Raw genomic sequence first — 22,267 nt, forward strand, 5'->3', positions numbered from 1 at the left:
ACTTCATAGCCAATATGCAAATGTGCCAAGGATGACTGGAAAGCCATGGGACATGTGATGGCAGACGAAAGAGTCTCTCAAAGTGACAAATGGATGAGATGCAGGAACTGAAAAGGGTTCCTGATTTAAAACTTATATTTTATTTTGAAATATTCGTCTTAGCATTTATCCATACGGATGTATCGGTGTGTTAATGTACATGTATAGAAGAGGGTGTGCAGAGGTCTGAAGGCACCAGCTACCCTGGAGCTGGAGTTATAGACGATTGTGAGCTGTCGGATGTGGATGTGGCTGCTGGGAACTGAACTCTGGTCCTCTGGTAGAGTAGCAAGCACTCCTAACTAACCACTTAGCCATCTCTCCAGCCCACCAAATTTATTTTTTAATAATAAGAAAAATACTGGCATATCCAATCGCCATGTCGCAGGTATTTCAATTGTCTTTTGAGAAAAATATACTTTAGTGAAATAAAGTGGGTTCATTAAAAAAGGAAATATATTAGGTAAATAATAGCACCTTCCACTGATAGCCAAATAGCACATAAACCACAAAAGTAGGGCAGGAATGACGAAGCTTTGGGCGTGCTCACAGCTAGTGCCAGGGGAAAGGTGGAGCTATGCGCTCTGGCAGCCCACAAGGACCCCGCAGTGCCCTCCTTCTCTGAATGTCCGTTCTCATCTGGAATTCAGACGGATGGTATGACTCACTCTGTGTAACTGCATTTCCTCTCCTGGATATGTTTTTTCCAAAATGATTTGCTCCCCATAATTAGATCCAGAGCGTATTGTTCGTCCTTTTTCACAAGCGCTAGGGAGCTGAGGCGCCAACTGCTCAGACTGTGCCACGCTCCTGGGTGCCCTGGGCCAGACCTTAGGACCGCATTATTCGCTGAGCTTATCATAAATCTGGACTCAGTCACCAGTGACTTCAGTTAGCCGCCACAAATGTAGTTATTAAAGGCTGCTCGGCCCAGATTTTGCAGGGGTGGAGGGGTAGGAATAATCTTTAAAATTCAGCCACATAAAAACGTGTGCTCTAATAAAATTTAAGTGCAGACATCAGTCATCACCTGCCACCCCAAAGGGCCTCCTCAGCCCCTGGGTGCACTTCTTGATATTAGTGTCCTTAAGATCCATCTTCCCAATTCGGACTATTTGGCAAATCAAGTAAATCTTATCCCTGTTGAGGTCTTTGTTTCCAAGATCCTATAAGGATAGAAAAGAAAGCAGTTTCAATCGTATGTTTAATAAAAACAAGTAAAATAGGAACAAAGCAACGGTCATTTCTAAGGAGTGTGGCTAGCATTGTAGTGTCACCATCGGTCACAGGAAAGGTGGAAACTGATAAAGAAGGCAAGGCCAGCTGAGATCCTGAGTGGCAGGGCTCTACAGTGCTATCAAGCACCTCTAAGATGCTGCTAGTTTTGCATCCCACTTTCCCCTGTAAGAACACTTCCTCTGGATCATGACCTTGGTCCTTGTCATGACTTTGGTCCTTGGTGACTCTGGGATGGAGATTAGTAACTGGAGCAGCATTGCAGAGGCATGCCCTGCGCATCTCAGCATCCTACTGCAGTGTATTTAGGTGCCCCATCTTCATCAGGCTCCCTGCCAGCCAGAAAGAGCTGGGGCAGAAAAAAAAAAAAAAGACATGCTATTATGTCAGCTTAGAAAGTCAACCCTGGGCCTACCCTTGCTGGGGAGCAGCTTACCTTCTGAGTTAATTCTCTTGTGAGCATAAACATGGGGGACAAGCTACCAGCTCATCCAGGAACAGGCAGGGCAGCCAGCCCCAGCCTTTCACTGTGAGCGGTGTGAGAAAAAGGGGACGCAGAGAAGAGAGTCTCTGGGTATAAGACAGACCCCTAATATGGCCCACATCAACCTACAAGGAACTGGGCTAGTTAAATTTCATGTGCCTATTTGGCTAAGCTATGATGTACAGCTGGTCAAACTAGTCTCAATGTTGCTATGAAGGTACAAACCTCCTCAGTTGACTTTAGTGAATGAGGTTCTCTTCCATAACATCTGTGGACCGTGTTTAAGACCTTCAAAGCAAATCCTGAGTTTTCCCACAAAAGGAGGAATTCTGCCCAAAACTTTACTCTGTAAGGTCGGAGTTTCCAGCTATCTTGCTTCCCTGAAGAGTCAAGCACCTATCTTCTAGATTGTTCCCGAAAGCCCTGGGTCATGAAGGGCTCTCCTTTTACCATCTGGCAGAGTGGACAATGGCCCCTCCATCACTGGGATCACCCTGACAGGCAGGGAGAAGAGAAGGAAAAGTGCGTAGCAACCTGAGAAAGCCTTGCTGTGCCTGCCCCCTGCCTGACCCCAAGGACCTGCAGGACTCCTTCAACGGCTCCATTCTACAACCTCCTGGGAACTCATCTTTGGAAGCCTTGCTGATTTTTTTTTTCAATTTCTCATCCCCCAACAACTCCCTGTTTCCTACCGCATTAGCACTCATCTTTCCAAGCTGACATGAAAGGGCTAGACATAATACACCCAGCTGTCCTCGCCAGCTGATTCCTCACTAGTCTCTCTATTTTTATCCACATAGATTGCTTTATTGCTCTGGAGATGTACAATTCTCTCTCTCTCTCTCTCTCTCTCTCTCTCTCTCTCTCTCTCTCTCTCTCTCCCCTCTCTGGATCTTTCTTTCTAAGCACACATCTACCCAAATGCCTGCCTCTTATTCCTCTGTATAATCAAGTTCTCTCCATGATTAACATCTCTGTCCTCAGTCATTTATGATGAACCCCGTTCTTAATTACTTGTCCCCCATGTCAAGATTTTTTTCTTTCATGACTAAAATCAATTTTATTATTCATTAATATACTACATATATATTTTCATGTTTTACTCTTTGTGAACTCAGGGGCTGTGTATTAGTCAAATATTCCCAGCATTTTAATTATTTAAATTGCCATGTCAATATTTTTATCTATTTTTTAAATATTTTGACTTGTGTCTTTGTGAGACATTCAGGAGCCATAGAGGCCTTGATACAGGAAAAATTTCTGCCAACATACACCCGTGCTGAAGTCCTGACCCCAGCACCTCAGAGCCTGACTGCCTTCAGAAAGCAGCCTTTGCAGAGAAAATGTGCTTAAGACAAGGTCATCAGAGTGGGTTGATCCAATATGATATCTGTTTCCGCAAGCAGAGACTAGGAGGCACACATGTCCACACATGCACACACACATGCACTCACACAAGTTCACATGCACACATGACCATGAAAAGGGAAGAAAGGTGTTTTCTGCAAACCAAAGATTGCCCTCAGACAAAGCAACCCTGCCAACACATTATTGCCAGATATCTAGTCTCCAGAACTCAGAGAAAACAAATGTCTGTTAACCCAGCCAATCTATGAAGTTTTGTTACAGCAGCGCTGGCAGACTAATACACTATAATTCATGCAGAACCAAGGTTCTGAGACATCATCCTCTCTCCCCACACCCTAAGAAGAGATGCCACTTGTTCTCAAAGGAAAATACAGTTCTTTAAGAACTGTTTGGGGGGGCTGGAGAGATGGCTCAGCGGTTAAGAGCATTGCTTGCTCTTCCAAAGGTCCTGAGTTCAATTCCCAGCAACCACATGGTGGCTCACAACCATCTGTAATGAGGTCTGGTGCCCTCTTCTGGCCTTCAGGCATACACACAGAAAGAATATTGTATACATAATAAATAAATAAATATTTAAAAAAAAAAAAAAAGAACTGTTTGGGAGGATCCTTGGCCCTAGAGATTCTCAATGCTCCATACACTACAGCAAATTGCCTGAACACATGTTTTGCCGCCCAGGTAGAATTCTTGGCCTGGAACGTAAACAAGAAATCCTTGTTGAGAATGTAGGCTCCAGTCTGAGGTTGTCCCCACCCCAGTGACCTCTACTCTGGTCTTACAAAATTCCAACATTTGGTGGAAAGACAAGCAATAGAACTTAAAAAGCATCTCCTGCTATAACAACACGTGCATTAGCACGCCTTTCCCTTCCTAGTTCTCTTTCCTGCAGCTGCAGACTGGGCTAATGCATCGGGGGCCTCACGATACACCCCATTTCCATACGGCAGACCAAAGAGGGCAAACTCTTAGTGCGCCGATGGAGGAGACATTGGCATCAGCCAGACCCTTATGCCGACTTCTCAGGCCCAAGAAGCCACCATCCTGACCCCCAAACAGGAGACCAGAGAGAGGGCAGACATCCAGAGGGTAGAGAAAGAAGGCCAACTAGTGCCTCACACCCAACTTCAGCCAACATCACTGTGACACCCAGTTGAAAGTGGCTCGCAGTCATACACCATTGTGCCGCCCTGTTTTAACTACCATTGCTATTTGGATTGCTTTCTGACATTGCTACAGTGTCTTTACTCATTTATTTATTATTTATTGTATTTTAATAAAATTTTATTTTACGTTTTTTTCTACTTTCTTGCACTCTAAAGCTGCAGGAAAGGAGAGTAGGGAGAGAAGGCGTGTTAATGCCCCTGGTTATTATAGCAGGTAATGCTGATTCTAAGTTCTATTGTTCTGCTTCCCCCCAAATACTGGAATTTTGTAAGAACAAAGTATAAGCATTTTTAAATAGAACTAATAAAAATAAATTAATTTTATGTCAATTATTATTAATAATTTATTATTCTTTCAGGACACCCATTAGTGGACCTGAAAGCAGAGGCCTCATCAGCTGTACCCTAGCAGCAGGCACTGAGCTTACAAGTGCCTCTTGAATCCATACAAAACACAAGAGCGCCGTGACCTTTCATATTTCCAAATGAAGCTGTCAATCATCTCAAGAGAGGGACACATCAGTCTGTCCAACCAATCAACTGAAGGTCTTTAGTTCACTTGTTCTGCGGAGCAGAGGTGTGGTACCACAGAATTCTGAGAACCAGGATCCTATTCTCACTAGTCCTGTGTGACACAAACTTGCCCCTGCCATTTCCTTCACGCTCGTATCATGGGCTGGTCCTCTGCACAGCAAAGCACTGATTGATTCCCTGTCCTCCCCCATCTCGTGGAACATATGTCTCCTGGTTTAATCACGAAGCCCCGTGGGACACTCCTATTTATCAAGCAAATAAATAGGCTCCTCCTTCTAACTAGCAATAGATATACAAGATTGAAGTGCATTTGTATATGCCAAGAAAACTCTGTCTCAGCAATTAGGACCTATGATCCCATTCCATGCCTCTGGCCTATTTTTTTTTTTTTCAGGAAATAACAAACAAAATAAATCAAATATACCCCAATCTAATCACAATGTAACATAAGACACTGCACTTAATGGGCTGTAACAGGGAAATTATTGTACAGCAAGGTAGGTTAATCTAGCATGTCGGTCACTTCTGGATCTAACCCATCAGTTTGGTCAATGCCAAAACCCATCCCAGCTCCTCCTCCATAATTTCCCTCTCTCATGCAGGCAATGGAGCACGGAGGTGCAGAGTCTTCTCCCCAAAGGAGCTTGTAGACAATGCTTGTTTCCTTAGTGAAGAAGGGACAGGAGAGGGGTCTCTGCTGGAAATCATAACCCTTATCTCACTCTGGTTTACTGAGGCCCCTGCTCAGAGCTAAAGGCCAAGTTCACTTTCAGAAACAACCCATCCAAATAACAATTGACTTTATCCTTCTACATATACGTCATGCTAGTTAAGTATTAGTGTTTGGAAGGATGGTCCTGAGGACGTGCCAGGTCTTTAATTGCCTATGGCTTAATTATATTCAGAAAGTCCAATTGACTAAGGCAGCCAGTGTCCTTGAAAGATCCTATTTTTTTTTCCTGATGAATTTTAGATGTGTTTTCAGAAAGGCCTGAACCAAAGAAAGAAAATTAGATTTACTGTGAATTAACAAGCAAATCAAAACTAGTAGCTTCTGTGTCCGGGTTACCTAGCCATTGCTGATCAGGGAGGCACACTTGCTTAGATGGTCCTGTTGTCTGTGTGTACACAGTGAGAAAGACAGGGGAGGGGAAGAGCAAAGGAGGAGACTCATCTTCCCAACGCCCAACGACATCCTTAAGACATACAATGACTTCATGAGCAATGAAGCCCTATAAAAAGCCCAGAGCACAGCTCTGTGTGGAGCCCTGCTCCATCCTGAGCAATGCCCAGCCAGCCTCTCTCCCAAGGCTGGGTCACTGGGCGTGTAGAGCGCAGTGGACAGAGAGCACACACTCACCGTGAAGACCACCTTCAGGTTATTGAGCATCTCAATCTCCTTTGGGAATCCCTTGCTGCCCCATCGCACCAGATAGTTCTCACTGTGGGAGGAAGAGTTGCAGTCTGTTATAGGTGGGGCATCCATTCAAAGATACCCATGAGCATCAGCTACGTTGTCAGCACTGTAGTAGCTACCGAAGACAGGGCGGTGTTTGAGAAAGAGCCTTCCCTCTAAAGGATAAGTTGTGTTGGGAGACAGACATTAAGTGGGGGACAAATTATGAACATATGTGTATCCATGCACACCTTTCCTCCCCAACTGCTAAGAACATCCTGGCGCAGCTGCCTAGTATTTTTGCCGAGCAGCTGCATACTCAGTAGAGGTTATTGGCAAAGTCAGAGATGAGAGAGGAGAGGATTTTAGCAGGCTCTGCGGAACACCCACTAGTGCATCTCCCTTTTCAGCCTACTCTCCTTCTGAGACTGAGTCAGGATTTGGATTTTTTGAAGTTGTTTTTTGAAGGTACAACTGTTTCTACTAACAGGACGTCTTAGTATGAGGAAGTGTACAGTCGTCGCCTTCGGTCCATTTAAATAGACTATTCTACTGTTATTTGACAATTGCATAATAATGGCATGCAAGTGTACGTGAAGGAAACATTCAAGACATTGTAAGAATGCACACTGGAAAGTCCTGCCCTGATCTAGGTGGTGAGAGACATCTTTGCTAAAGAAAACACATGTAGTCAAATTGAGCACGGACTAGAAAAGTTTCAGGCGAGGCAAAGATGTATGCAAAAGTCATAGACGAAATCTGGGAAAGAGCTTTAAGAGTTAAGTAGTGTGGGAAAAAATTATACAGAGACCCAGAGCAAATGGGCCTTGTAGATCATTTGGGGATTTTTGACTCTCTCTTAAAACTAATGGAGGGAGCTGGAGAGATGGATCAGGGCTTATGAGCACTTGCTGCTCTTGCAAAGGACCCAGGTTTGGTTCTCAACACCCACATGCAGAAGCTTGGCATGCGACTCCAGTTCCAGGGTAACTAATGCCCTCATCTGGACTCTGCAGGCATCTTCACAAACGTGGTGTGCGTACAAATAGGCACACACATAAACATAAAATAAAATAAACTTTAAAAAAATTCTGAATCATATGAGGGAATGGTGACAACATTCCCCCAAGATTCAGGCATCATAATTTGCCAACTGACTACTACTGGCAATCACATACACCCATGTGGTGAGTACTACCGCTCTACCCAGGCAGGCCAGAAAGACTGAGGGGGCAGCACTAATATTACTTAGAAGCATAGTACATTTTACTGAGATGAGTCATTACGTGCTTTATGTCATCCGGAAACATACAGTTGATGTTAAATAAATGCCCACTAATTTGAAGTAAGAAAATTAAAATAATAATATAACCAAATTCATTCTAGTAGGGAGCATAAAAGAATTCAATGAGGTGAAAGAAAACTGCCTTACTTAGAGCCTCTCTCTCTCTTCTCTCTCTCTCTCTCTCTCTCTCTCTCTCTCTCTCTCTCTCTCTCTCTCTCTCCTCTCTCTTCTCTCTCTCTCTTCTCCCTCTCTCTCTCTCCTCTCTCTCTCTCTCTCTCCTCTCTCTCTCTCCTCTCTCTCTCTCTCTCTCTCTCTCTCTCTCTCACACACACACACACACACACACACACACACCCCTTCCCTCCACTCAAACTGATATTTTCTTGTTTGTTTGAATAGTATTTGCTTGTTTGTTTGGAGTTTTGTTGTTAAGTTGCTGTTTTTGCTTTTGCTTATTTTTGAAAACAGTGGGCATTAAAGCCAGGGACTTGTATCTGCAAGGTAAGTGCTTGAGTACAGAGGTATACCCTCAGGCCTGTTGTTGCTGTTGTTGATGATTTTCTCCTGAGTGGCAGAACTCACAGTCCTCTTGCCTCAGTCTCCAGGATAGCTGAGACCACAAGTCCGCTCCACCCATCCAGACTTACTCACAGTGTTCACCAGAGTAGCTGGAACAAAACTGAAAAAAGAACATGGACCTAGAGCATATGGGGTCCAGCCTTCAATCAACCAAAAGTCAAAACACAAGCAAATTAAGTGTACAATTACATTTTGTTTTCATGTTTGGTAAGAGCCAAAATTTTCAGTGGGATTGATAGCAAACTATCCAAGAAGGCTCTGTCAATAATATCTTAAGTGATTTCCCTGATTATTTATGAATTATTCGTATTGAAGTACCTGGGTTCTGTCCAGTACCTTTCATCACTTGTAGCAATCCCCTTTCTGACCAGCTTGCTGCATCTAAACAGCAGGCGCCAGCAATTTCCTTTAGAGAGAAAGGTAATCATAAATAAGAAAAGCAATTTAGAAGGCTGAACTGTTCCCATCCATTCTTGCTCAAGAAGAGCTGATGATAGAATCTGAAGGTTTGAGCCACCGACACAAGTGAGGAGGAGGAAGGATTGTTCCATCCTCTTAAACTCTTGGGGACAAAAGCTCAGTGCTGGCCCCATGCCCACGCTGCTACATTTTTGTCCTACAAAAAAAAGTATTTTCAATTTCCATCCGGGTCTGTTTGGGTATCCTGGAACCTGGTCACAAATGGTCCTGACATGGAAAGATCAGTACCAGACAACTTGTCTCCAGTTCACATCTGAGCCCCAACAGAGGAAGTCTTAACTTCTGCCTGGGACAGTAAGTTAACAGTGTTAGAGTGGACAGGAGTGGAGAGTGCAGTTTGAGGAAGAAAAAGAGCATCTAAGCAAAGTCAGACTAACACAGGGAATGTTCCAGACCCCTCTTCTGTGTTCTGTTTTCTCCTGGTTAGCATTTTCACGATCTTGGTGCTTCCCCGCCCCCATTTTTGCTCTTCCTAAGGGTTGCCCTTTGTCCCTAACACTCTCAAAGGCATCATTCAGACACATCCCATCGACCATATTTTCCAGGGTGGTACATCAGGGAACACAGTGGCCATCTCAATGATCTATCACCTCCCTTCACAAAGCTGGCTGAGGCCATCCATCACTGAGTGGACCAGGGGCCAGGCAACCTCCCTGATGCTGATCCAAGTTGTCACGTATCTAAGGGACACAGGGGTTCCAACAGTGCTTTTCCACAACTGCCTCCAGTGCAATTTTTAGGAGATATCCAGGAACTTAGGGCACACGGGTCAAGGGCCCTAAAGGAGCAGGAACTAGTGTATTTATAGTATCTACTGAGCACGATCAAGTAAGCACCAAGTTCTAGTATCATATCCACTGAGACTGAGCCAGCTGAATCATAGGGACTTAGATGTGTGAGAAAGTCTAGCTTTCGACGAGAAGGGTGCTGAAACTCTGGTGGCAACCGTAAAAAGATCTGAGTGGCAAAATTAAATGGAATATAATTTGTCTTTAGAGTCAGGTGGGCGGAGATCTAAGCTTCAGCTCGGTCGTTTATAAACAGGTGTGACTTCAGGCATGTTTTCTGACCTCTTTGAGTTTCACCTTCTCACCGAAATTTCACTCTAGGTTTCAAATGAGATGGAATATAGAGCTCGGTGCAGTCCTCTTACCTGAACAGCCCATGCTTCACCGTCTCCGGGAGAACCACTATTAACTAAAGCCCCACTCCTCACTCGGTGCTGCCTGTGACTTCATCTAATCATCCTAACATTGAACTAGGAAAATACCATCTTCCATATAAACACAGAAGGATCATATTCCAGCTCCATTTTAATGTGTCAAACAGGAACTATTCCTCCAACCCCCCCCCCCCCCCCGCATAGAAATAAATAAGGATCACCTGAGAGCAAGGATTGGCTGAGCCACAAGCACAGGGGAAGGGGATGGACGGGGCAGAAGGGAACAATCTTCAAGATTCCCAAAGGCGTTTCCCCTCCTTGAGCTGAGTCACCCAGAAGTTCCCTAGCTTCCTTCATTCACAAAAGCAGTCAATGGCAGGCCTTCATGATGATGCCCATTGATATGCTGTGCCCATATTCACCTGTGCTTTTCTCATTAAAGTCTGAAAGCAATGGCCCAGAGAGGTCAACGCTCACAGTTTGCAAACAGCCGACTCAGGCTTAAGTCTGTTTAGCAGCCTCATTAGGGTTAAGGAAAAGCAAACAACAGAATGAGTATGTGAACTTTTGTGGAGGATTGAGATTTTCCACCATTCATTTCTCAGCTCCCATGTTAAAAACAGGTATTTTTATCCTATCCATTGCTATTTGTCTGAATCTTGCAATTTTTCATAACCAAGACACATTATCATAACCACAAACCCGCTGAGAAAACAAATCAGGGGCAAACAGCACTTCCGCCCAACTCCCACACCCTCCAAAGGAGTCCTTCCCACACTTTCATTGAAGCTGAGTTTCTTTTCTGGTAGGGACTACTCCACAAAGAAAGGTGAAAGGGAAAGATCCTCTGTGCACTGCCGAGTCTAGCTTCCCACGGGCCAAGAAGCCAGGACACACCGGACACACTGACCTTATGACCATTTGTTTGTTGGGGTCGTAGAGAGACATGAAGAGCTCAGCATCCTCCCCAATTCGGCACACGAAGTTTCTCACAAAGACGTAGAGGCTGTGGGTGGGAGATGAGGAGATCCGCGAATACATCCCATAATCTGGCTGGTCTTTTGACTGAAGTTTAAAAAGAAGAAGAAAAACAGAAGTTATAACAAGTCACCCCAGGACCACTTAAAACAATAGAAACACTGTCTGGAGTACGAAGAGCCCCTCCACTGTAAGCCAGAATAGTTGAGCATCCAGCCAGCTCAATCACCATAAGTGTCTGCAGTCTGAGGGTTGTCCCTTTGACCCTGCTTGCTTTCATCTTCCTATCCTGGGAGATATTACCACTGACCCATAACTCTCCATGAAGTTAGTGGCATAAATAAAACAAGTTATAAAGGAAATCTGTAAGTGCTCATGTGTTTGGTTGATTTCATGTCAACTTGACACAAGCTAAAGCCACTTGGAAAGAAAGACTCTCAACTGAGAAAAATCCCTCCATAAGATTAGCCCATAGGCAAATCTGTCAAAAATTTTCTTGATTGCTAACAGAGAGAAGAAGGCATAGCCCTCTGTGGGCAGTGGTATGTCCTGAGTTGTATAAGAAAGCAGACTGAGTAAAGCCGTGAGGAACAAGCAAGGAAGCAGTATTCCTCCGTGGCCTCTGCTTCTGTTCCTGCCTTGAGTTCCAGTCCTGACTCCCCTTAGTGATGGAGTGTGTCCTGTGCATTGCAAGTTGCTTTTGATCATAGCAATAGAAACCCTAACTAAGATATGGCTCTTAGTAGCATTATGCCAGGTTGTACACTGGCAATCTACCCAAACACCCTACAATCAGACAGTGATGTAGGCCATCAGTATGGCCAGTAATAAACACACCAACATTAGGCCAGCAATATACAAGCTCAGCACTGAAAAAAAAAAAAACCAACAACAACAAATGTTCATTAGTATGCATACTAAAAGGAATTCCCAAAACAATATGCTAAGTCAAAAATGCCCAAGAAAAATAACACTGGATATTCTATTTGAAAGTTCTAGAAGAGTCAGAATGAGGAAGAGAATACAAATTAAGGATTGCTAGGCTTGAATGAGGAAGGTGCATGAAGAAGTTTGTAAGGAAGATGGTAGCATTATCTGTATGCTAATTGTTGAGTGGAATATCCATCACCATGCATAACATCCACCTAAGTGAACCTTAGAGACAGCGATTTTTACTGCGTGAAAGCAAGTCCACAAATGTAGTTGCTTTCCAATAACTCACAGCAATTAATCAGAGCCAAAGTCTATCCATCTTAATGAGCTATACAGTTAGAACAGCCATTCTGACACCGTGAAGCTCTTCATTAGATTCTTCATTCTCACTATCAAATCTATTTTTATGCACTTATCCATGAATAATTTATTTTGATGCATTATAGTTTTGTTTGCAGGTGTCTGTCTTAAAAAAAATGAGGTTTTAATTAAGATAAAAATACACGGCAGTTAAAGTAGCCTTGTTTAAATATAAACCAGGCTTAATCTTCTTTGAAGTCTTTTGCTGGCTTGCCATCCTACTTAGATTGACATCTGAGCTCTTTCCCACAATCCCCAGGCTGCTCTGGAGCCAGACTCTGCTGCCGACCTCTGCAAATTAGACCACTCCCCACAGCTCACCGTGCCCCTCCCACTGCAGACTTCTTCAGAACTTACCTCAGTGCCTTTGCATTTACTGCTTCCTCTACCCGCAGCACCTGCCACCATATCCCCTCAGAACTGGTGGCTTCGACATTACTCTTTCACTCCTCCAAAAGACCTGTCCTTCCCAGTCCTCTCAAAGCAGCCCCTGATCCACAGTGCTTACTTTATTGTCTTTTATCACCAGCTACAATTAACTTTTAATTAATTAATTTACATCTTTGCTACCTTTCTTCTCTTCTTTTCTCTAGAATATAAAAGCTCCAAGACTGAAAAACATGCCTGGTGTTTAATTACTTGGAGGATGCATGCCTAATGACTTCAGATCTAAGTACAAAACCTTAATAAAGCCTGCGTTGTTGCCGATCATCTCAGGTTGGAGGACAGATGGCCCCTTGAAATCACACCTCTAGCCTGTTATTTGCAGTTTATAGTGGGCGCAATGGCAGCTTTGCTTTGCCAAAGCCTCCAGAGCAGAGCTCACCATTTCCTCTTTGATGCGCTCTGTGATTTTTTCAGTAGCCTCCTCGTGAGCGTGGAACAAGCTGATGATGCTGGTGTTATCAGGGTCCAGTATGTTTCCATCTTCGTCTCTGACAATTAGATCAAGCTCAAGGATTCTGTAAGGCAAGAACCAAAGGGGACACTCACTGGAGAGGCCTTAGGGTGTGGTGTCTTCTGCAGCAAAGGGTTGATTAAAAGCTAAAACTCTACTAAGGGAACCTCTACTTAGGAGCGGCTAAGGAAACTGATCAATAATGGGAAAGTAAGTAGTGGAATTTATAAGTGTATCATTTCAGGGCTGGTGAGATGGCTCAATCAGGAAAATGCCCTTTTTCCAAGCAAGGGGACCGGAGCTAAATTCTCTGAACGCACAGAACAAAAGCAGGCATGGTGGCAGATGCTTCTAATGCCAATGCTGGAGAAACAGACAGATTCCCCAGAGTTCACTGGCTGGCCAGCCTAGTCAACTTGATGAGTTCTAGGCCAGTGAAAAGACCCTGTGTATAATAAATAAGAACAGGTAGATAGAGCCTGAAGAATAACACTCCAGGTTGTCCTCTTGCCTGCGTCTCCATCTGCACACACATTATAACTACATACATGTAAAACATGCACACACAGAGATAGAATGTAGTTTTGGCGTATTTTGCAAAATATCTCCATGAACAAAATAAAATGTGAAAAAATAGCGCATTTTATGTGAAATAAATCAAACCACAGAACACAGAACAATGACAAACCTAGCCAGATGTGTTTCCTAGTTGTTTGTATAAGAGTAGCCATGAGCAAAGATCTAGATGCCAAAGAGGACCAAACCGAAGACATGGGTTACCCATGAGGAAAGCAGAGGGCTTAGGACTGGGAGACACGGAGTAGTCCAAGGAGACATATGTGGTGTCTCGGTTTATTTAATGTTTCACTCCATACACATACACAGGTGCTCACATATTATTCAATAGTATATGGAAATGGTTGCTGAGGCAAAGCAATCTGAGATATATTGGTTGCTACCCACTGCCTGATCTTCAGCTGCTCGGCTTCCAGGCCACAAGCTTCCGCTTCTTTGGCACTGATCTGTCTCAACAGCACCTGTCACTCTGTCTGTCAACAGCACTGACAGGAAAGTCACAAGCAGTAACTCTCTTCGGCTGGTACTGCACTCACCACGCCCTCAACCCTGACAGCCGGGTGCTGTTAGTATTCCCATTTTACACCTTTAAAAGAGACTAAGAAGAGGGAGCTAATTAATTGTCTCAAAATCACAGTATTAACACAAGCTAACACAGCGCCCTCCCTGCACTCTGAGCCCGTTCTGCAAACTGTTCTGCTCTTGGGAGCAGTGTATGGATCGAGCTGGGAGGAAGGGCAGGTTGGCAGATTGTAACGTGAAGCTCCTCTTGCATTTGATGCTGGTCAGAGAGTGTCAATCATCCGTGCTCAGAAGAACGATTCAGAGAAGGCCAACAGTCATCTTGTTGGGCCCCATTACAAAGTACCAGACTTCAGAGGCATATCAAGGGCAAATGAAGGAGATTACAGCTTCCTCTTACTTGAGAACCAGAGTTGGAGGCACACCTTGCATCGCATCCAAATACAAACAGGAGGGAGCCAAGGATCGCCAATTTGGACGTTCATTAGGAAATTAACTGCCAGCTACATATGACTCATAACATTGCCTGCCCGTGCTGCCCAGAGAGCGATGCCAAGGGGGATAAACGCACTCAGCTAATGCTGAGCAGAGGCTCACGTGACCTCGGAAAAGATGGAGCAGAGCCAATACATAATTTAGCCTCGAGATCTCTCTAGCTCTTCCCCTCAAAACTGATCAAAGAGGATTCAATTCCGAAAAGGATGAATAAAACATCCTCCCAGGTCCAGCTGTCTTGAGACTTGGAGAACTCAGTTGAGGATTCCTCGTTGCTTGGATATGGAACAGCTTGTTCACGGTCGTTCTCCCTCAGAAGCTGGGTGCAGCCGGGGCTGTCTTTCAGGTGGACCCCACTATGCTGAATCAGCATCTGTTCATTTTGGGGAATGGGATGTTTTGATGCGGTCTCCTCAGGGGGGAGCCCCATTGCTCTCTTCTGTTCAAGAAAGTGAGACTACAAACCTGGGGGGGGCGTACAACAGGAAATCCCCCACCCCATAAATATTTTTAAAAGAAAGAGAATAAAGAAAACCTGAACTAGACTTTGCCCGGCTCACTGTGACACTCGGAACAAATCTAAGCTGCTCTACTAAGCACTTCAAGCTTCCTTCCCAGCACCCGTCTGCACTCACCACTCTTTTCCCTGACTGCTGCTCCGAGATTCTAGTAACCACTTGTATTACTCAGACCGTCTGGTTGTTGTGACCAAATCCTTTATGGAAACAGCTTTCAGAGATGAGGGATATGCCTTGGCTCACCAGTTCATGGTGGGTACACAATGATGGGGATAGTGCGGTTCATATCATGGAAGCCATGAAGGAGAGAAAAGGGGATCCAGGCCAGGACGAGGGTAAGATGTAGCTCCCAAGGACACAGCTCATAGAGAACTATTTCCCTTCCTCACCTTCTAATAATGCTGCCATACTATGAATATGTCAAGAAATTAGTAATCAAAGCAATCAAGATACCTAGGAACACCTTCACAGATACTCCTGGACTAGTGTTTTATTAATCCCCCAGGCGTTTATTAACCCAATCAAGTGACAATCAAGATAAACCATTGTAACACTTCACCTAGTGTTCTAGTTAGCTTTAACTGTCAACTTGACTGCCTATTGTCACCAACTGAGGTACTTCCTAGAGCAGGTTGGCCTATGCCACTGTTTCTCCACCTGTAGGTCATGACCCTCCCAGGGGTTGCTTCTAAGATATTTACATTATGATTCATAACAGTTGCAAAAATATAGTATAAAGTAGCAATGAAATAATTTTGTGGTTGGGCGTGACCACAACATGAGGAACATATTAAAGGGTCTCAGCACTAGGGAAGTTGAGAACCACTGGCCTATGCATATGTCTGTGGGGAACTATCTTGATTACTAATTGATGCAGGAGGCTGCAGTCCACTGTGGGTAACACCATGCCCAGACAGGTGGTTCTGTCCTGTATAAGAACACTAACGAAGCATGAGCCTATGAGTGAGTAAGCCAGAAAGCAGGATTCTTCTTTGATTTCTGCTTCAAGTTCCTGCTTCTCCCAATGATGGTTTGTGCCCTAGAAGGGTAAGCCATGTAAACCCTTTCCACTTTTGAGTTGCTTTAGGTTAGGGTTTATCATAGCAACAGAGAGGAACCTGGAACACCCAGTGTGTAACTTCTGCTAGTCTTGTTAGTCAGGGCATCCACTTTGCTTTGTCCACTTTACTCTTGAGAGTAAGTCTTCTTGCCCACAGTGTCTCTTTACTTCTCTGTCTTGCTCACTAAGTCCTGCAGCCGCTTGGAGGCAGAAGAACACAGCTCCTAAGCACTTGGACCCTGCAACTATACTCCCGGCTTGGCTGCCTCTGGAGCCAAAGCACCAAACACTCTGTGAGCCTCAGTTTCCTCATCAGAGAAATGGTGATGGTGATGGTATCCACCTTCTAAACTCATTGTCATGATGAGCTGAATGTGGGGGGTGGGAGGTGATTAAAATGTTCCTGACAGAGTACACTCAGTGCCCACTCGCTTCCTGTTGTCATTTCTGTTTTATATGGAGGTTGTATTATACATCGTATAAGTCTATACCCAAAGACACTACCCGACATACGATAGAACTCTGCTATCTGAACAATGGAATGGCAGAGTCTTAACATCTTTCCAGGACTCAGACCCAGCTGCTCTGGTGTTCCTTTTGCTCCCTTGAAGTTCTGTCCAGATTCTAGCCTCCTGGATGCAAGGAAGCCATCCACCCTACACAGGAGCCACAAGCCCAAGGTACTAGGGCAACAGTAAAGTGCCCAGTTCTCTTACTTCCAAATGAAGCAGCAGGCAAGAGAAGCAAGAAACAAATGACCCCTCAGCTTAGGCCCCTGGTCTCTGTAGTGGGCCATCTCTCATTTCCCCAAAAGAATGGTTAAAACTGAAGACACCAGACTGGACTAGTGGCTGTTCTGGAGGGGAGCCTAGGTCAGGGTGAGCTGCCTTCCTCTTCCTTCCTCCCACCCCACTGTCACCCGCTACTCATTCCATTACCATTGTGGGGAAACCTCCCAGGCAAAAACTCAGAGATGACTAAGGCAGTGATGGTTGCAGAAGGGCTATGGTGTGAGGAAAGACAGGACAGAGCTGATGATTGGCTACTTCAGATGCTGCAGGAATGCCTACCATAGCCAGAGGGGCAGTAAGGGGAGGGAAGAGAACTTTCTATAAATGAAGGTGATTTCTACCACCCTAGACCTTCTCAGGAGACCCACTGAGGAAATAACCTCTGGAGGTTATTCTGCAGAGCAGAAAACATCCTCAGTTCCTACATGCTCGGCTGCAGCTGTGCTCAGCTAAAGACACGAGCACACCCATAACAGAAGCAGCTGCATGGCGAACCCCATCACTGTGGGATGACATGCTGTGAAAACAGATTGGACACACTTCCAAGATGCCATCAGGGGACCAGCAGAGGGACGAGCTTCCGGGATGGGAAGCAGGTGGACACTGGCTTCATCTTTCTGCATTGGAGCCTTATCCTGGTGAACACGATGAAGGAAGGAGAGTCTGACTACTGAGTAGTGTCTTCCTATTCTTTAGAGACTTCCCTCAGGCCCAGGGTTCAGTCCCCTCTCTGTGGTCTCTGAACATGCCATGATCTTTCATGCCCCCTTTTTGTCAGCTTAAAACGTCTTTACCCTTCAAGACCCAAGGACCATCTCCTCCAGGGAGCTTCTCCTAGCTTCCGTCTCCAAATCTGTGAACAACATTCTTGCTTCTTAAGTTACCAAACTCACGGCAATACACAGCTGTTCAGTCATAGCATACTAACTGGACTGTGGCCCCTGCTATCCCTTAATGGATAGGGACTTTTATTTCTGCAGCACACACACAGAGCAGGCAATCAGTCTAAGTATAATTGCTTCACACGTGTATGGTAGAATTGTGAAAATATACATAGGAGTTTGAAGGGTATTCAAAAAAAAAAAAAAACCAGAAAGGGGAGAAGGGCTTTACAGTTTTCCAATGTAGCATAGGTCTACATCCTGTAGGTCTACACCCTGGGGGTCTACACCCTGGGGTGACATTTACTAACTATCCAACTCTGAACAACTAACTTCACTTTTTTAAAAAATATATGAGTTGTATTATTTTTAATTGGTGTCCATGTGTGCATGCACATACATGTATAAGTGTGACTGCAGGTGCTTTCAGAGTCCAGAGAGAGGGTCGGATCCCCTAGAGCTGGAGTTGTAAGCAGTTGTGAGTCACCATGATGTGCCGGGAGCTAAACTGACATTCTGTGCCAAAGCAATGGATGCTTGTATGTATGTATGTATGTATGTATGTGTGTGTGTGTAAGTATGTATATGTATGTATGTGTGTATGTATGTATGTATGTGTGTATGTGTAAGTATGTATGTGTATGTATGTGTGTGTATGTATGTATGTATTATTTATTTTGACAGGGTTTCTTTGTGTATCCCTGACTATCCTGGAACTCATTCTGTAGACCAGGCTGGCCTTGAACTCAGAGATTATCCTGCCTCTGCCTCCCGAGTGCTGGGATTAAAGGCATGTGCCACCACCGCCCAGCTACAATGAGTGTGCTCTTAACTCCGGAGACATCTCTCCAGCCCCAGCCTCCTGTCTTTAACTGCCTCGGTTCCTTCCTCTAAATTGAAGACTAAAATAGGGATAATAAAACTACATGCCCTACCGAGTTATTAAAAAAGCTCAGTGAAGCAGTGTCTGTAAGAAACTTGCCACACAGCCTGGTGTTTAAGACGCGCCAACCGAGTGTTAGTTCCGACACTAATGTTATTGTTATTAGTGTCAGTGAATAGCCTCGCCAGTGTCAGTGGATAGCCTCGCCTCGTCAGCTTGTTTCGTTTTCTCCAGAATGCCAGGGCATTCCAAATGCAACTAACTCTTGCTTCTATTCCCATCTGGTAAACAATTTGTAACTGTGTGAATTGGGGGAGGCATGTGGCTTGGATGACTCCAAATGGGGGAGCTAAACCTCACACCAGGAGTTAAAGGAGAGCTCTATCCGTGCAGAGGTAAAGTGGCATCCAAGCCGAAAGTGAATGAGCACAGCCGCATTCCCCGTCCCTCAGAAGTAGGTTAAATAGTGTCCTAAATCTGCGCGGTACCTGGTAATAGCAACTGTATATGCAAGCCTCCACTCTGCCTGTGTGCCCCCGGGCCCCAGGGTGTAATAATACCGACACACAGGCAGGGCTAAGGTAACAGCTTTCTCCCAAATAGAAAGTGGCAAACTCCAACTCTCAAAATGAAACTAGGCTTCTCCGAGGGAGAAAAGGAAGACGGGGAGGCTGGGGAAGGGGAGGAAATTTTCGGAGGCAAGAGGTACTTGTTGCCATAGTCGATCTTGGATGTGACTTTCTGCTTGAGTTCCTTCAGCTCATCCTTGGGTAGAGTTCCTGAGAGGAGCTGGGACCGCCATTCCATCAGGTCGTACATCATGGACTGCACTTGGAGGAAGCGCTCCTTCTTGCTGGCCTAGGAGATGGAAGCAGTGGTGAATACCCACCCATACCAAAGGTATTTAGGAAGCTAGACCTCGGTGTGTGTGTGGGGGGGGGGGGTGCAATCAGAACTCTCTCCAGCCTTGCCCAGCTTGTGGAGACAGATTGATGCTCAGCTACCAATACATTTCTTCTCCTTGGGCCACTAGACCTTCCAAAGCAGAAGCAATCCCACTCACTTCTCATTAGAAACAAAGAAACAAAAAACCCTCTAACAGCCAGGGCGGGAAACATGGCTCAGCAGTTGGTATTAACACTTGCTGCTCTATAGAGGACCTGGGTTCTATTCCCAACACACACAGGAGTGATCTCTCTTCAGGCCTCTGCTGGAATAGACGTGCTTGTAGTACACAGACATGCATAGAGGCAAAACAGACACACACATAAAATAAAAGTAAAAAATAAATCTAATAGCCAAAAGCTGATACTTAAAGACAATCCATTTTGCAAATACTTCCTTCCATTCATTTTGGTAAATATGTAAAATAACTAAAGAAACAAAGAAAGTTTTCCGACCTGCATCCAAGAGAGGTGTTGTAATTTGAACAGAAAATGGCATGTACTAAATGTTTGGTCCTCACTGATGGCTCTTCTTTGGGAGGTGGTTCACCGGAGGTTATAGCAAATCTCTGAGCCCACACTCCCACCCCCTGCTCCCTGTTTATCATGATATAGACAGCTCTTCTCCTCCATGTGTTCCTACTGCGAAGATGCCGTGCCAAATCACAGAACTAGATCCAATGACTGAAGCCATGAGCCAAAAGGAATCTCCCTACCCTAAGCCTTCTCTCCCAGGCATTTGGTCAAGGTGGGAGTGGGGGAATTTCCAATACAAAGGGGCTTGTCACACAGGACTGTCATCACGAACGCCTGCTATAATGGAAGCTCCAGAGCTCGGGTCCTTTAAGGCAGGGAACCAGGACTGTTTCTCTGATAGAAGGGGCTGTTGCTAGGGCACCATTCCCTAAGACATGGCTTCGGTAGGATGCAAGATAGGTGGATAAAGATACAATGTCAAGTCACCCTGACCCATCATGTAAGCCCCGTCTTCTTTGCAAGCTGTTTAACAGTAAAAGAAAGGCATGGTTTCTTCTCACATACTTATTATCATGGGCGTTTTTATATGTATATTACAGATGTGTGGGTATATGAATGCAGACACGTCTGTACCATGGTATGTATGTAGAGGTCATAGGGAAGCCTCGGCTGCTGCTCCTCTCCTTATACAGAGTCTCTTGCCGTTGATTCTGCTGTGTGTGCCAGGCTGGGCCGGTCTGGGAGCATCTAGGGAGTCTTTTAAATCTACCCCGTCTCACATCAGCAGTGCTGGGACTGCCGATGATTCCACATCTGACTCCACATAGGGTGTGAGGATTCACATCCAGGTCCTCTTGCTTTCCCAGCAAGCACTTTTATCCACCGAGCCATCTCTTCAGCTCAGTTCATCTTTTCACAGAGAAAGGAGGTTTGGGACTCAGAGCTTTTTGACAGGCACTGTAATAAGCTCCTAATAAAACGCTCAGTTTCTGTTTCCTTCCGTTGTCGTCTTGGTTGCTTGTCCTGTCGCTGGGGTGAAATCCCCTGACAAACAGCAACTCAAGGGAGGGAGGATTTATTCCTATTCATAAAGCAAAGTGCCATCCAGCATGGCAGGAAAGTTAAGATAGCCGGAGCTTGAAGCAGCTGGTCACATCTCACGCATAAGGGGAGAGCAGAGAGCAGTGGATGCCTACGAGGGCTCAGTTCGCTGTCTGCATTTATGCAGTCCAGGAATCCCTGCCCAAGAAAGTGTTCTAACACTGAGGTCCATCCCTGGCCCATGTTTTTACTGCATTTATTGGCACAGTCTTTTAACTGTGCCAAGTACGTTCACCTCTCCCTTAGGAAAAGTATTGAGATATAATGAAAAACATATATATCTGGTCTTTGTCTCTGGTCTGGGACAGTGCCCATAAAGCCCTTAAAACATACTGAGCACTAAGAATGTCTTTTATGGCTTTTGAAAGAGCTCCTATCATCCACTGGCGGTTTTGTGCTAATAATACAACTTTGGTGGACCCCCTAGTAGCTTCAGAATGGGGCCTGGTGACCAGAAAAAACAGCCACATAATTGATTGGGGGGTCAGAACTTTCAGCCCCCCTCTGAGCTACCTTATCTCTCCAAAGGCAGATGATATGATGCGCTGAGTCTATGAAATGCAACTTTAATTAAGACTCTTGAGCAATGAGCTGGAGGAGCATCCAAGGCGGAGGGCACTCATGTACTGACAGGTGGGTTTGCTAGAGAGGACACGACTGCCCTACCTGTCTCTTCCGTCAGACTGACCCTGGCTTTATATCTTTTATAACAAAGTTGTCATCTTAAGTATAGCACTTTCCTGATATCCTGGAAATTCTAATGAATTATGAAACCTACAGTGAGAAAGGGGTCATCCCAGTGGGGAGAGGCAGTAAGAATCCCTCAGTCTGTTGTCAGTGGCAACAGAAATGCAGTTGGCCTGGGGACCCTGGCTGTAACTAAAATCTGAAGTGAGGGCCAGTTTAAAGAGTTGAAGGCCAACTCTAGGCAATCAGTGACTAGCTGAATTGTCATGCATGCACTCAGCTTAGAGTAATCAGAAATGTGACATTGGAATGGCAGGGCGTGCTGTGACATTCTTCATGTGAATTACCTACTAAAAGGATATCCAAATTAGTTAATAAGTGTCACATATATGCCGTGTAGATATGGCAAAAGTCATAAACACAATAATGAAATAACT

At 44.9% G+C, this 22,267-nt stretch overlaps 1 protein-coding gene across 1 annotated transcript in view; it reads right to left on the reverse strand.

Moving 5' to 3' along the window:
* Dock2 (dedicator of cytokinesis 2) overlaps window positions 1-22,267 on the reverse strand; it is a 413,359-nt gene that overhangs the window by 351,282 nt on the left and 39,810 nt on the right. The window contains exons 6-10 of the mRNA XM_057774274.1: window positions 19,331-19,479; window positions 12,824-12,959; window positions 10,637-10,791; window positions 6,185-6,266; window positions 1,070-1,205 (exon numbers count right to left, since the gene is read on the reverse strand). Of these exons, the coding sequence (XP_057630257.1) occupies window positions 1,070-1,205; window positions 6,185-6,266; window positions 10,637-10,791; window positions 12,824-12,959; window positions 19,331-19,479 (658 nt within the window). The remainder of the gene's footprint in view (window positions 1-1,069; window positions 1,206-6,184; window positions 6,267-10,636; window positions 10,792-12,823; window positions 12,960-19,330; window positions 19,480-22,267) is intronic.

This window comes from Chionomys nivalis, chromosome 7 (assembly GCF_950005125.1).
Source record: "Chionomys nivalis chromosome 7, mChiNiv1.1, whole genome shotgun sequence".
NCBI lineage: Eukaryota > Metazoa > Chordata > Mammalia > Rodentia > Cricetidae > Chionomys > Chionomys nivalis.